Source organism: Anser cygnoides, chromosome 18 (genome assembly GCF_040182565.1).
Source record: "Anser cygnoides isolate HZ-2024a breed goose chromosome 18, Taihu_goose_T2T_genome, whole genome shotgun sequence".
Classification (NCBI taxonomy): Eukaryota; Metazoa; Chordata; class Aves; order Anseriformes; family Anatidae; genus Anser; species Anser cygnoides.
The window spans coordinates 9024174-9040262 of record NC_089890.1 but is presented as its reverse complement, the minus strand read 5'-3'; the positions used below and the strand labels follow the sequence as shown (position 1 = coordinate 9040262).

Sequence of the window (16089 nt, the reverse complement as noted above, 5' to 3'; positions counted from 1 at the left end):
AGGGACAATCACAAAAATTCAACTTTTAAGCGTCAAAGAACTTTGAACTGTCATGCAGTTAGTATCTCAAAACCAAATCACAGAGGTAAGTCCAACAAACTCCTTACACAAACCGCAAGATACACTATGTTGCTACAGCAAAAACACCAGATTAGTGAAAATGCAAGTTTCTGTCACTCTTAAGGCATTAGATAGTAAATTACCTTTATGAGCAGCTCTTGGAATTCTGGCCTAACCTAAACTCTGAAATACATACAGCCTTAGGATTCTGTCCTGAAAGAGCAAATCGTTAAAAATAAATAAACAAAAACAGTTTTCTGTAAGACTCCCTGTAGCCTACCAAATTTTAATAAATCACAAGTAAATCTTAGCAGTTACAAAGGAGCTCAGCCAAAAGGAGGAGACAGTAGTAACTGTCTTTTGCCATTACAGCCTTGGCTACAGCACTCACTTCTCCATCTCCTCCCACCATCACACCACAGAAAGGGACAAGAACAGTTTGGTATACAAGGCCTCATTGATGAGCCTCTCAGCTCTGCTGTCTTAGGTATTTCTAAAAACATAGTGCTAGATCCTATACAATTTAAATACATTTACCTTACAAACCAGAGCAAACGCCCAAGAGTCCTTCAGTACAGACCACACCACAATTGATTAGGAACAACTTTCAATCACTTCCTATCCGTAGCACATTCATACTTAGGGACCTAAGAGATGTTCACGTTGCCTGACACAAGCAAAGCATAAAATCCATAGAATGACCTCAGCACTTACACATCAGTATTCCAGCTTTTGTTTCTGGCATTAAAATATCCCCAGCTGGCGGCATTCTGGACGGACATGAGTGGCTTCTTCAGGTCACACAACATGGCAACCACATAGTCATGGATAGTGCCAGCTGCATCGTAAGACTTCAGAAAATCTGGACTTTTAAACAAAACATTTTAAAAACAAAAACAATGAGTGGTGCTTTAAGACAGGCAGAGCAAGTTTACGTCCAGTGCTACAGGGAACTTTAGATGCGTGTGGCCTCACCTCCTAAAAACAAAACTGCAAACTCAGTATCTCAGTGATCAACTTGTATTTTGTGGGTTATCATTTTTTTTTTAATGGGATTTATTTTCCAGGCTTTTACCACAGTAGCAATTCTTATCTGCTCGTGGAAGACAGAGAGACAGTGGCTTTAAGGAATGAGTTATCTGGATTTGAAAGCATACCACCGCAAAACATGCCAGGAAGGTTGTAATTGTTTGTACAAAAATGTCACTTTGTTGATTCCGGAGCATTTGAGAAAAATTAGTCAATTCCTGCAGTCTCTTTAGGATTCACGGATTATATGGATGGAAATGTACCAAGTGGTGAAACGGAACAGAAACAAACCGAAGCAGCTTGGACTCATGAGCTGTACAGCTCTAAAGCAAGGTCACGTCACATTCTAGGTATCTGCTGAACATATGTTGAGGGAAAACCAAGATGTAGTAAGTTTTTCCCTACTAATTTAACTTGAACTCACTGCTGAGGAAGATAATGTCTCTTTGAGAAACATAGCATGCTACAGATGAAACTGAAGACCAAATCATGCTGATGCCAAGTCATAAGTGAAAAATTACATCCTCTGCAAAAATGCCACAACAAAGCAGAGCATCAGTAACACCTCATAAGAATACCAGTGTCTAAAGAAGGAAGAAACTGAAATTAATTTAGGGATTGTTTCTTTCAGCATCTGGCAGCAACCAGCCAAAGCAACTCTGTTACTGTTTTAGGCATGTTTGTACTTTCCACAATCTGCACAAGCCAAAATTATAGCTACATTAGCAGACCTCCTCTGAGTAGCAGATTGGACTCGAATTTTATGATACTTTAAAACTTCTGTTTCTATATGGTCAAAAGATTTTATTTTTATTAAAAAGATCTGTACTACTTTTATGAGGTCAGAGAGACTTGTGTGCTGTTACATATCGCTTATATTGAATACTGCCATTACAAACATTCTTTGACTAATTAATATTATGATTAGAGAGAAAACGCACACCCTGAGCTTGTAGTTGTTTTACCATGCCACAGGAATCCCAATTGTCACACAAATTCAAGAGGAGAAACTGACAGTGAAACAGCCTGATATAACTGCCCATTTGAGAAACAATGTACCTTTTCTTTAAATACCAGTAGACTGTGGCACACCCAAATCCTGTAGCCAGGCTGATGTGTGACTGGGGCAGTGGAAGAGAAGCCAGGAAGGCAGGACTGCAGCGGCCGTCTTGCCACGTAACCAGATGACTGACCTCCTCTGGCTCAAAGGTAGGGCCAGTACCACACTCCGTCCACCTGCAACCTGAAACACAACAGTGCCTGAGAAATCCCGTGATTCCCCGCAGTGCCTGTCATTTTTCCTTACTAGACACTCTGATAATTTGTCAAATATATTGGGAAAAGAACAGAAACGGAGCCAGTAGCGGTTGTAATTAAATTAACTAGTCATAGTTTCAGTCCCAGATAACGTCATAATTCCAGTCATCCTGGAAAAAATTTGCAATTCTGCTACGAGAGGTAAGGAGCTGACATGACAAAACTTGAACAGCCACATCATGACCACGAGCACACAGAATTAGTAACGACTGTCTACGATGGATAGGGCACAGTTTCTTCCACCTTTTGACTCAAAGCAACAGGAAGCCTGGATCTGTACGTATTAAGCAACGGACTGCAAACCAAAGAACATCCCTCACCTGTACCTTGCAATAATGCTTCACCAGAAGTAGAGAAGGATTTAATTCAGTTTTTATCAGTCTAACACATTTGTTTTGAACAGAGGTTGCCACACCTTTGGTGAAGCCATCACATGCTTCTATGCAAAGGCCTCAGCTAAATTAGGGCAACCTCTTGGTGCTACACGGAGCCTTCGCAGCAATGTCTGCTACTGCTCCAGCCCAGCGCGCTGCTCCCTGCCCTGACATGCTCCCCACAAGCAGTCCTGCTAAGGCAGATTACAGACCTGCCAGAGCAGCAAACTGAGCAGATGCTGAGCTCAAGCACTGGCTTGTGATATTTGCTGGCACACTCTACGGCTCAGCTTCAGCCTCTGACAACTACTGCTCTCCCAGGTGATGCAGGGCCACAAGATAGGGATAGGACAGGCCATGCACTGTCTCCAACTGGCTCTATTTCTTTTTTTTAGTGAGGGGTGGCAGGAGAGTTTCAAGCTGTGCTGTGCCACTTGTCCTACAGGTCAGAGTAGAGACCCAGCTGCTTAACTGACTAGCACAAATATGACTAAAAGAGTCCTTCTTGGGCTGCATACAGGGATTTAAAGTCACACACACAATAAAAAGCAGCCATGAAAGCAGGAAGTACTATGTGAAACATGCAAAGCAAACATACCTTTGTTGTTCTCTTAATTCCCTGTTCTATCAAGTCTGTTTGAAACGATTTTCAAATTGGCTTGTTTTTCTAGTTTTAAATGGTTTCAAAGAAATATTATTAACCATAAATCCAACCCTAAAGGATGCTATTAAAAATCTAATTTGTGTCCCAAAGCGCATGGATTCATTTAGTCTACTCAAAACAAATGAGAGCAAACACCCTCTTTCACTGGACAGAAATGAAACAAAAGTGGTGTGTGGCTTTGGGAAATAAAATATTAACCGATATCACGTAAGAATCTGTCTATCATGAACTCATGAGCTTTGTTATGCAGCCCTTGGGACAGCTGGAAAGCAAGCAACAGCTCCTTCCCATCAGCCTTTGGATTTCTTTCTTTGCAATCATTTTTGTGTTTAAGGTAAAATTACAGCCAGTAATGAATAGCACTGTGTCTCTTTAAGCAATTAAGACCCCGAAAACTTTTGATAGGCAGTGACCAGCACTTCTGGAAAATCTATTCTGCAGTTTACAATAAATCTTTGCTTAATCTGTAACTTTTATTATTATTTTAAGATCTGTATAACTGCTCAGATGCGCACACCATAAGGTAAAGAGAAAAAAAAAAACAGAACCACATTTTGAAACCTGAACCTTGGACTTCAGAAGGTTTACGTTAGCTTAGCCAAGAAAAGAATCCATACCTATCTCACAGAGCTAGAAATCCAAGGCTTGAATTTTTCAAACATCTTCACTGTCACAATCAAGCTCCGTGTGACTACCTTACTGTGGCTGACTTTGTTTCTGAGGTCTTGGCCCTTCAGTCTACAAGCAGCTGCATATTCAGAATCAAGACCACAATCCTTTTCAGCTCCTAACAGAAGCACAAGCAGGCAAGATGAATGCAACATGCTAGTCTACAACTTACTCGAAAAAAATGCTTTGAGATTTTCATAAAAGATAACAACAAAAGACTGAAATAAAATTTTACTGAACGTCATTTTTTCCTCTTACTGTACTTTCAAACAGCGTGTCAAATTAGCATAGCAATGTTCATTACTGGATAGCTACTGCTGTACACATTCTAACATAAAGATCAAGTACAGCTTATTTTTCAAGGCATACATAGAACTGCTAATACTACTACTGCAGAATCACTGGAAGGTATTGAGATACTGGACACCAAGTAGTTAAGTGCTTTATGAGGTGAGTAACTTTTAAGAAAAAAGGAATTGACATGGTCTCCGGAAGTTCTTTCAACTGGCAGCAGATAGCATATGATGGACAAACAATAGACAAGCCACAGATATGTAATTCCTCCTTCATACTATTAACTGTGCTCACTCTGCAGGGATCTCACAAGACTAAATCCTTCAACTGATATGGGTAAACAACATGGTTAACTACTGTCAGTAGATGAAATTCCAGTAATTAAAGCAAAATTGACACAGAAGATAATCTTGTTAATTCTGTTTTACAGAAAATCAAGGTGAACATGCAGCAGTTTCCTACAGATCACTTCAGCGCTGAAGATTTATTTTTCTGTATCATGGTACTCTAAACAGGAATGCCAAAAATTAATGTTACCTTGATCTCTTTTCCAAAATACAATCCCGTGCATTTGCCCTGAAATACCAATGTGACTGACTCTTTGAAGCTGCTGCTGAGGTAGAGCAGCGAGGCATTCGTTCAGTGCTGTTATTATTCTCCGGACATTCTGCTCCATTCCCTGTAATCATGAAGCATTATACCAAGATGAAGCCATTAGGACTCACTGTATTTATTAAACAAGGCTACTCTAGTCAGAAGTGAAGAACAGAACTCATTTAGGTTAATAACATGCATTACAGTAACATTCACTACTAAATTGAAAGAAAGTTTGCAAAAAAAAACCAACAAAACACAACACACACAAAACCCCCAAAACAATACTAGCAAGTTGAGAATAAGTAACAGCATCTTAGACCGAAGGCCGTATAATCCTTGACTTATTTTCTTAAGACACTACTCAAACACACCTTTTAAAAAATCCATTAACGCTCACCACATACTTTCATTAGCTCAACTTCTGCATTGCTCTTTTTTTTTTTTTCCACAGAGGATTATCCGCATGTTCTCAGTTGCACACAGATTCATGTCTCACAACCTCCTAAAGCCTCTACGCACTGTTGACTTGGATGATGCTGATACTTCATTTCTAGATACTCTGTTCCCAGAACTGCCAAGCAAACTGCACAGATCTACTCAGTAAACTGACCAAGCCCTGCCACAAGATAAGCTGCATTACAGCTTTCACCCTTTTGAAAATTCAGACCACTTTGACAGACCAGAACAAAGATTATAAGCAAAAGTATTTACATATATCCTACACATAGCTGTGAACTGTTGTGGGCATGTGTACTTCTAGCTGCATAAACGTGACTGTAGGGAGAAGCATTGGCCTGTCCAGTATCTTCGCTCAGAAATGAGTCCCTGGAAACACTACAATACTAGGCCACAGGAATGTTGATACATAATGTTTATGATTTTGATTCATTCTTTATTTGATTGAACAACATAATTAACCTAAAGCCCTTTAACAGGAACATACGTTCCTGGTTATTTCCACAGGGAATTTCCAGTTACGATTCCATCTCACGTTAAAGTGCAACATACCCTTTAAGTTGGCAAGTGGTTGCTGTTTCCTGAACTGACAGCATCAAAGACAAAGGCATTGTTCATGGAAGAATAGTTTTAGATTGTCTTGTGACATCTTTGAGGCCATAATGGAAGCAGAAGCAGGCTTTCTGCAGGTCTGTACGTTCTCAGAAGATAAAGTTGAGCTTGGGCTGCCATCTCAGGAATGTGGGAGGCTCCAGCAGTGGCAATTAGTTTGACTCAGTGGTGCCACTTATGGAATGTTCCTGGCAGGTGCCTCCATTTTGAAAAGAGGTAAGAAAAGAGGGAACAAGTTCCTAAGAGTTATTATTCACCTAACAAACCCATTGACTCCAGTACTATCCTAATTTGACATGACTATTTGAGTACTTAACCAGCAGGTTTTCAAAAGCTGTGTCTTTCTTAAAACAGCTTTACTTGGCTTTCTTGAACAGAAAACAGATAGCATTTTAATTCCCATTTCAGACATCCAGACACACATAGCAACCATCTCTGTCACTCTACGCACACACACAAAACAAGCCCAAACAACCAAAAAACCAACCAAACAAGAAATCTGTCAAAGTCAACATAACGTAGCAAGACAACCCAACTGCTACAAGGCAATGCCACTATCCTGAAATCGCTGGCAGTGCTTTCTGCCACCCCTTACCTGCGGTCCAGCTTCCAGGCTGCTGGTGTGTGCCTGTGTCTCCCTGGAGCAGCTCTCTGCCACCACATGCCCTCGCTCTGTCCCTACCAGCAGGGCAGCCTTAACAGACGTCGTGCCCAGGTCTATGCCCAGCACGCAGGATGCCTCGCTGCCCGCCATGGCCCTGGCGAGTTGCCTTCACCTCCCTCACACACACAAGTCTCTCTAGGCGGTAGTCCGACCAACATCCACTGTGTTGAGCCCTTATGTTGTTCCTCGCTGCCTTTGAAGGAGCACCTGCCCTAAGAGGGCACAAACAACACAGGCTACTGCTACTGCTCCAGCAGCGTGCAGGGACTGGGGTGACTGGGCAAACTGGGCCGAGAGAGAGCCTGGACTCTGCCCTCTGACTGAAAACGTCTCCCTTCAGCACTTGAGCAATGCCCCTCCATCTTGAGAGTGGCAAAACCATCCCTTCCCCAGCCCTCCCCAGCGTCCTTTGCAACTTGGAACAAAACTCCAGCGAGCAGCTGAAGCACCGAGTCCCCCCCCCGGCCCTCAGCGACCCCTCCTCACAAAGCCGCCAGCCCCAGCTCGGCGCCCGCCCCGCTCTGCCACACCCAAGATGGCGCCTGCGGGCGGCCACAGCGGCGCACACGCGCGAAGGGGGCGTTAGGCGGGGAGGCGATAGGCGGCCGCCTCACGTGAGGAGCTGAAAAGGGAAGAGCTCGGGGTGCGTGGGACGGAGTTGCAGTGCTGAAAGGAGGTAGGTGTTTTTTCCCCGTAGTGCCGCTTCCTTGGTATTAGCGTGCTCTAAGGTGTGGGATGGCGTTGCCTCACCGTACCTTCTGAGGGGAGAGTGTTGGGGACTACAAGTCCCAGCGTGCACCGCGCCCCTTCTGCTGCAGGTGGGGAGGGTGGGGGGCGCAGTGGTTGCTGAGATTTGTAGTCCTGCGAAGTGGGGGATACCTCAGGGGACGGTAGCAGAGTGGCAGGAGCAGGATAAGCTTTGAGGGGGGAAGACTGTCAGGGGAGCGTGGGCAGACAGAGGCTGAAAGCCCAGTGTCCTTTGGAGAGTGCTGAGGGCCCTTCAGCCAGGCTGGGCCAGGGGCTGTGGTGCTGAGGAGGGAGCCATTTTGCAGTGGGGAACAGGCTGGTACCCACTTAAAGTTTGTAGGACCTGAGCAAGGCCTTCTCCTCGTTTTTTCTGCAGCTCTGCCACCATCAGGATGAAATATCTGTTCCCTCCTCTACTGTACCTCATGCCTATGCTGCTGGGGAGTGGTGGTGTTTGGTCATCCCTGCTTGGGCCTGCAGACCAGTTCCAGAGTGGTAAGAGGTGGACAAGGGTAGCTCCTCAGTATCCCCAGTCATCTCCCTCTGGGGAGATCTGTGCCATGTTGCCCATCAGCTCTTCTTTCACATGCTGCCTTTGACTTCATGTGCTCATACTGAGGCACTCTAGTGACAGATGGAGCACTAGGAGAGTGCAGACACTCCCCTCAGTTGAAGGAGGTTAAATACTGACTGGTGCAGTCAGGGATGAACTAGGGAGCTCTCCTGCATTTAAGTAACTTCTTAAGAATGCTGTGTAATATAAGGTAACAAGAAAGATGCTCGTCACTGCAGATAATGCCTATGTAACTTCCTGCAAGAAGTAGCTTTCATATTTGATTCTTATAAAGAAAATGTTTTCCACTTCTTTCCAAATATGTCTGCTTTCAGAAGGCAGACAGTACTCAAAACTGTTATGTGAGGATGCTGGCAGTGTAGGGATTCACGGTTATTCTTACCTCAGAGGCTAACTGCTGGTGTTTGCTACTTCGCTGTATCCAGCCCATGTATTTCCAGTTCATTATTTCAGTTCTAGCTTTCTTGAACCCTACAGTTCAGGAGACAAAATAGGGTGTCCATTACCAAACATAATATTAAAAATAATAAAAAAAAAATCAGGGCAACCTCTTTAGTGCTCTTTTTCTGGTCTTAAATAGATTTGTTGTTCTTATCTGTCACTTTTGACCTTTAAACGTACATATAGTAAAAGACTTGGATTCCAAAATTGATGATGCATGACAGGTTTATGGTTTTGATGTCAATTGTATTGGCGTTGTAATATGACCCCCTCTCAAAACATGACACACTATACCATAGCTGTACTGTTGCAAAGCGTGCCCTATAACAGCGATACTTCTGACCACTATAGCAAGGCACTTGTGATTCTTGAAGTATTATAATTGTAAATATACGTTATTTGAAACATCTGGGGACGTGAAGAATTTGTCACTCAAGCAGTAACTTTAAATTTTGAGCATTATGACTTCCAAGTTACTGGGATCGTATCAAGAAACAAGTAGTGAGTTTTAAGTATTCTGTAGCTTTGTCTTGGCACAAACTCTTGCTGCAAATCAAATATTTAAATTGCTTCCTTGTAACTTGTTCAAGTGGCAGTTACTTAGTTCTCCTTTTAGGTTGTTTAGTTCCCTTGAAATAAGCAGTACTCCCTTTGCTGTTTGGTGAAAGTGTACTGGTGTTGTGTTGTTTTTTGTTTTTAATCTGACACTCCAGGTAGTAATGGACAAATTTTTATTTCCTCCCAGATGGAGTCATTGTATTGTCTGTCCCAGAAGTGGTTTTGTTAGAAAATGGAAGTTCAACAAATGTCACGATATCTCTGAGGTAAAATCATGGTTACAACTTTTTCTCTTTGAAATAAGGAATAACAAGAGGGTAAAATGTAGCTATATAGTTAAATTTCCCTGCAGACTTGGATACCTTTTTTATACAGAGGGACTTTTACCTGTGTGTGACTGGCTACTTCTAGACTGGTAAATCACTTAGTGCCAGTTTGGACCAAGACAGTGCAGCAGTCTCTGAAATGGCCTTGTATAGTTGGTCTCCGGTAATATCCCATGCCATTTGTATGGGAAGTCAAGCAGGAAAAGACATTTTATACTGTCTACCTTGTATTAGCTTACTGAACTGTCTTCCATATGTGAACCTGCAGCTTCTCTATTTCTAAAAACCGATGCTTGAGAGGAACTTGCACTTCTTAGAAAGATCACAAAAAATTACCAAGCAAGCAGAACTCACCCTTTCTAGCAAAGAAAGGCAGCTACCCCAGACTAGGGGCTGATACATCCTAGTCATATTGTTTAATACAATGCACTGCTTAGCCGTGTTTTTGTTGTCAGCCTCTTGCCAGGAAAGAAGCATTAAATACTTAGACTTTGAGATCCCAAAGGTAGGGGTGTGTGTGAAGGGAACAGTCAGATGACAATGTAAGAATTGTGACAAAGGGGGAAATAGCAAGACATGGCTGCAACAGTCCAGAACTCTTATTTCTGCAAAGTTGTATGTAGTACTGTGATCTCCTTCATGGAGAAGTACAGGTGTTTGAACCTTAGGATAATCTACATATGGCTCTGCAACTAAACCTCCTGGACAAACGCTTAGTGGAGCCCTGAGGGAAAGCTTTGCAGGGCTATTTTACTTGTGTTTGTTTTTAATCTTGCATTATGGCCATGATTTCTGCTTGTCATCACCCCAGTACATGTCCATCATTTCTGCCCCTCTTAGTCTCCAGAATCCTACCATTGTAGGATTTTGCTGTAATGCTCTTCTCTGCCATTTGTGTGGGGTAGAGGGAGGCGAAATGTGGGTATGTAACTGTTCAATGCCAGTCGCTTTTTCAGTTAAAAGAAATAGTATAGTGCTAACAATCTGGTGTTGGTGTTCCTCTGAGTACTACATCGGTACTGTACTGTTGTGTATGGACTGCTGACTAAATTTGCTACAGCTGTGTGGAATTAGTAGATACTTTCCCACAGACCTGAAGCGATCTTTGTGAACTCAGGCACCAGTCTAACTCGGCTCGTCTGTCTTTGCAGGGCTCCATTAAATGAGACACTGGTGATAACTCTTAATATTACGCACTCATCAAAACACAGCACCATTGTTGAACTACCTGACAAAGTAAGTGACAGAATAGACTCCTGACCTTATGCAAAAGCCTAGAGCTGGTATGGTGCAACTCTCCTTTTTTCCCTCCACTTTGCCTTGCAGGTGCATTTGCCTGCAGGTCATACCGAGGCAGACTTCCAAGTGAAAGCAGATGATGTTGGACAAATAACAGTTTATCTTTATACCAGTAATTTCAACTTAACTGGGTGAGAAACTGGTTTTTAATTCTACTTAGTATCCTACTGCTTCATAAACTCTGGCATAATTATTTCCTCCCTATAGTTAAGTAGTTGCTGGGACATGGACAGTATATAATTGAGAAGATGTAGTGACCCCCCAGTAATCCCCGAGGTATTCAGATAAATATAAAGCATAGAAGCAGAATGGTAATCTTGGTATTTTAAACTTATACCTAGATGACTGTGACCTCTTATGGCTCCTTAGTCTGGTTTTAATAACCCTTCTCCAAAGTTTCAAAACTACGTGTCCTGATCCAGGAAGCATTTGGTTGTCAATGTCTACATGGATGCTATTTTTATATTCTTACTGTGCAGAGCTTGTTCTGGAGTACTAATAGCCTTGTGCAGCTGAGTACCCACATCCTTGTCAGGAGATGCAGGTGTTTTCCTCCCTAGTTAGCAGAGCCATCTGTTCACCAATGCCAGTCCTCTCTAACAGGAAAACAGTCTAGCAAGATGGAGAAAACTGGATTGTATTTCCTTGTCCAGATGCTACTCATCAACAGGCTACTCCTGTATTACTTCCTCATTTCACTTCTCTTTTTAAGACTCGCAGGAATTGCAGAGGTAACCATATTTGTGAAGTGATCAACAGGACAGGCATGATCATGAGGCTTTGCTGGCAGGGCATGAAAAGTGAAACTGCTCTTGCGTAACAGACCCCGTGCTACAACACTGGAAGCCATAGGCACAGGATGACCTTTTTGAATAATAATAGAAATGAAGAGTGGAACGGGAAGGAAAGGCTAGGTTGAATGGCAGATGTTTAAAACTTAACAGGGACACTAAAGAAAGGGAGGAAAAACTCAACTGAAACCAACACTGAATCTTTATCTTGTCTCAGTGCCTCAGTTCTGTTTTTTCTCAAAGCAGAACAAGGCAAATGGTCCTGAAAATGTATGAGCAGAGAAAATAACTAACTCTGTTTGCATTAACCTTCAGACCTAGGATTCAATTTCAAGTGATTCACAGCATCGTAGTGAAATACGCTGATGAGGTGATTGGCTGGATCTATTTCCTTGCTTGGTCTATCTCCTTCTATCCTCAACTGTTTGAGAACTGGCGACGAAAAAGGTAAGGAGACTTAAGATGTGTTTTCAAGTCCCTTAAGCGCATCCAAAAACAATATTCCTGGTTTCACTTTCATCCACTTTTGGTTCTTGTGACTTATGTATGGAAAAACTGGGGCAGGAGGAGAAGCAGGGCAAAAACAAGGCCTGAATAAATGCAGCCCCAGTGCCCTTTTTGTATGTGCAGGTCAGAGGAATTTACTTGCATTCTACAGACACCTAATTCTAAGGTTTGGCATCCAGTAATAACTACTGATAGAGGATGCTTTTTGCGTTCCCTTTGGTGTCATGTTGTGTATCACCTGACCAAGCCAATTGTGCTGACGCCTTCACAGTTGACTTACCTTGTGAGCTGCTTATCAGACAGCTCCTTGTAGCGTTATCATTAGACTAGCTCTCCTTAACCTAAACGACTGCAAGTAGAAAGGTTATCATACATGAAAACTAAAGCATTCACTTTGGCAAAGATGCACTACTGCTACGGATTTAGGCTGGCATGGCTTTATCAGGCTGGCTGAGCTCATGGAAGGGTGAAGTTAAACAGCAGCAACAAACTTGGCAGTGAGAACTGTTGTGAATGGCATATGAAGGATATTTCACCTTCCTTCCCAATAAACTCCATGTCATGTTGTCAGAACGCCTTCAGCTTTGGCTTGCATCAAAAATTGCCTATCAGTCAGCATGTTCTAGGGATAAGCCATCCCTGGAGCTGCCTATAACACTCTCATTTCTCCTACTTTTTTTTAAATTCTTTCCTTCTCTAGCGTTGTCGGATTAAGCTTTGACTACATTGCATTAAACCTTACTGGCTTCATAGCGTACAGCGTGTTTAATGTTGGACTCTTCTGGATTCCCTTAATTAAGGTAAGCACAATTTTCCCTACTATTTTTAGGGGGCGTGGGTATCTACATAAGGGAGTTATAACACTTAGCCTGTTTTGGTTTACCTTACGCTTAGGAGGAATTCTTACTCAGTTATCCCAGTGGAGTGAACCCTGTGGCTATCAATGATGTTTTCTTCAGCCTCCATGCAGTAGCTCTGACACTCCTCATCATAATTCAGTGTTGCATCTATGAGGTATGTCTCAGTGCTGGCCTGACCTGGTAGCTCTGGCAGAGCTCCCTCTGCTGGATGCCTCACCTCTCACTGTGCTCAGATCCACTCCTTTTGGGCCCTAAAGTCATCTTCACTGCCTTTCTGTTCCTTGACTTTTCTAGAAGCCAGGCTTCACAGTCCAGCTACTTTTATCTTTCTTGAGCTAATAGCTGCTCCAGTAAGCTTTGGTACTTCAGCCTCATGGATGTTCTGAGCTTATAAGTAGATTCCTTAGACTCAAAATAACTAAAGTAAACAGCCAAGTTCATAAAGTTTTTGAACAGATTTCTAGCCAGCACATGGATTACAGTTCTACACAGTACAAATGCTCATACATGCTTTCTGTTTCCTCACCTTTTGAAGATGCCTTGAGCCAGGAGATGTCCTTAGTGATTCCTTACAACTCAAATATTCAGCTTTTGAGTGCAGACATATTTAGTGCATAGCATTTTCTCTCTACCTCCCCACTTCTTTTCACCTGAAACAGCTGCAAAGGCCTATTTATAATTCCCACTCCTTTCTCAGGTGAGACTGATTAAGTCAGGTGCTCATTGTAAAACCTCTGATGTGAACAGATCGTTTGTTCTAGATAGCAACCCAAAACAGAAATAAATACTTCCTCTGATAATGCTAAACCTAAAACTCTAATAGCATATTTATCAACAATGAGTGTGATAGTCTCTTCTAGTAAAGAACAGGGAGACAACTATGACTTTTACCATAATGGTCTCAGCTCAGCAGCCTATTGCATTTATATTTATGTTGATAACTTCAGACTAAACTCAGGAGATTGTTACAGATGTGGCACTGAATCATAGGCAACATAAATCTTCAAAAAATACTGCAGCAATATTTTTTTCCACTTGCTTATGGACAATAGTATTCTGAACAAACGCTTTTAAATATTGTACATAAGCTTTTGCAAACCTGCAGCTGATTGCTTGAAGTTTCCTTGTGGTATGTACCTAACTGGTACAACAATGGGTGAGGACTGTAACCTTGCATGGTACTGAGCATATTCGATACCTTACAATGTGTCTGGGGACATAGGGCCTAGACTGGTCCAAGTAAATCTGCATTTCTCTTTCAGAGAGCAGACCAGAAAGTATCCAAAGTTGTTGTTGGACTACTGGCACTTGCATGGATCTTCACATTTACAACACTGTTTCTTGCTGCAGCTGAGGAGATGACATGGCTACAGTTCTTATTTTGCTTCTCTTACATCAAGTTAGCAGTCACGTTGATAAAATATTTTCCACAGGTAAGCCTGAACTTTTCTGGTTTTATGCTATGTTACTGTCACTCTAAGCCTGAAGTGTATGTTCTCGAAGGTCTGACTAGACTAAACCAGCAATGGTTATTTATTCGTTTTTCACAGACAAAACAGTATAAAGCTCCTATATAGTTTAACACTTAAGTCTTCTGTATATCTCAAAATGTTTACTTTTTGGGATTGCTCAGGGTACTAAGAGGTAACCCAACTAAGAAAAAGCCCAAGTGAACATAGACATCAACTGTAAGCTTTCTTTCCAAATTGGAGTATCTTTACTTCATTTGAAGACTGGAACAAGACTGTCACTAACTAACATGATACCACAGTAGAAAGCAGAGTCCTGCGTGGTCTTAGTCCTGGCTAGGTGCTGAACGAACAGGTACACAACACATTAAACTTCCCATTATGCCCTCAGGCATACATGAATTTCCGTCGGAAGAGTACTGAGGGATGGAGCATTGGAAATGTACTACTAGACTTCACTGGTGGAACCTTCAGCCTCCTGCAGATGTTTTTGCAGTCATACAACAATGGTAAGGCTGGAACTGAACTGGTGGGGGCTTAATGGGGTGGGAGAACTTCATTACAAAGCAAAACCCTGTAGGTTATCTTGGGAGATTTATGCTACAGCGTGGGTAGCTGTCTTTATGCTAAGAATAAAGAAAGTCTATTTTGCTTAGAGATTGAAAAATACTTAGCTATTCTGAAGAAACCACGGGAACCGTTATTAGCTTTGCACAAGCTGTACGGGTCAGTCTCAAGGAGTGTTTAAGTAGTCTGGGTAACAAACATGAACTTCCTTAATATGTCTATCATCTTGTAGTCTCAAGATAAGACTAAGCTCTTAGTCATAACACTCTAATCTTGTGTTTGACAGATGAATGGAAATTAGTCTTTGGAGATCCAACCAAGTTTGGCCTGGGTGTCTTCTCCATCATCTTTGATATTGTTTTTATGGTTCAGCACTACTGCCTTTATAGGAGATGGGGGTATGAACCTTGTGAATAACATCTCTGAAGACAAAAACTTTAAATTGAACTTGCCCCTATTCTGGCAAAGGGATTTCAAGATGTCTGCTAGCAGCTATCAGAAATACTGACTCTGATCTGTTTATTCTTTGATCTGCCCTGGTATGGAATACAAGCTGCCTTGCCCAATGCTGATTGCCAGGTGCCTTGAAGGACATCAAGCTATCTAGCCTCTACTTGCAGATGGAAGGTTCGTGCCTGTTGAAGCTGCAAAGCCAGCTTAGCTTGAGCTGTCCCAGCAGCATGTGGCTCTCTTCCACTATCAACAGGAAAGAGACCAGAATTGTCTTTTTGATTGTGCATCACTTCCAAAGAGCCAAAGTTCTGGCTTCCAAGAACTTGAGATCATGTTGATGCAACCACTTAATAACTAAGGCAGGTCTGTGGACTTCAGTGCTGCTGACTCCTCACAGACCAAACCATGCTGTAACACCAGTCATGTTGGCTGGCAACAGCAATAATGGTACCTGAAGGAACAATGAAGTTCCTAGCAAAAAAAAAAAGACAAATACAAATGTTAACTCTAAGAGGGAAAATAAACACTGAGAATAACCTGAAAATATATTCCTAGTTCACTTGAAGCTCTTTCAGAGGTGCTAAGACAAGTGCTCAGATAACTGTGCCTGAATACTTGTGGTGTACTATCTTAATCTTTCTTGGTTCCACTGACATGCCTTGAACCCTAAACTGTGGATAGTAAAGATCAGATTGTCAAAGGGATTGTTTCAAAGTGGATCACGTTCATTAACAGCCCATTAATTAAAGGTCTTAAGCACA

General features: G+C 42.2%; 3 protein-coding genes across 7 annotated transcripts in view; 1 reads left to right on the top strand and 2 right to left on the bottom strand.

The window, feature by feature from the left end:
- The window catches only part of TRPV1 (transient receptor potential cation channel subfamily V member 1), a 16724-nt gene extending 15812 nt beyond the window's left edge, over positions 1 to 912 (bottom strand). Inside the window, exons 1-2 of one of the 3 annotated variants that reach the window (XM_048074249.2) lie at positions 775 to 912; positions 204 to 273 (exon numbers count right to left, since the gene is read on the bottom strand). The gene's annotated coding sequence lies outside the window, so the exon portion shown is untranslated. The other 2 variants (XM_048074250.2, XM_013196473.3) reach the window with 2 other exon arrangements.
- SHPK (sedoheptulokinase) overlaps positions 1 to 8521 on the bottom strand; it is a 10754-nt gene extending 2233 nt beyond the window's left edge. Inside the window, exons 1-5 of one of the 3 annotated variants that reach the window (XM_048074263.2) lie at positions 6668 to 6806; positions 6013 to 6271; positions 4945 to 5086; positions 2149 to 2332; positions 775 to 927 (exon numbers count right to left, since the gene is read on the bottom strand). In XM_048074263.2, the coding sequence (XP_047930220.1) occupies positions 775 to 927; positions 2149 to 2332; positions 4945 to 5083 (476 nt within the window). In that variant the 5' untranslated portion in view covers positions 5084 to 5086; positions 6013 to 6271; positions 6668 to 6806. Of the gene's footprint in view, positions 1 to 774; positions 928 to 2148; positions 2333 to 4944; positions 5087 to 6012; positions 6272 to 6667; positions 7166 to 8439 lie in introns of those variants that run through there. The other 2 variants (XM_066979756.1, XM_013196482.3) reach the window with 2 other exon arrangements.
- On the top strand, positions 7268 to 16089 carry CTNS (cystinosin, lysosomal cystine transporter). Its single transcript, XM_013196487.3, has 11 exons — positions 7268 to 7412; positions 7860 to 7978; positions 9244 to 9322; positions 10534 to 10618; positions 10709 to 10812; positions 11788 to 11919; positions 12680 to 12779; positions 12874 to 12993; positions 14102 to 14272; positions 14700 to 14817; positions 15162 to 16089. Exons 2-11 carry the CDS (start codon positions 7876 to 7878, stop codon positions 15290 to 15292), a joined length of 1143 nt encoding a protein of 380 aa, XP_013051941.3. The 5' UTR covers positions 7268 to 7412; positions 7860 to 7875; the 3' UTR covers positions 15293 to 16089.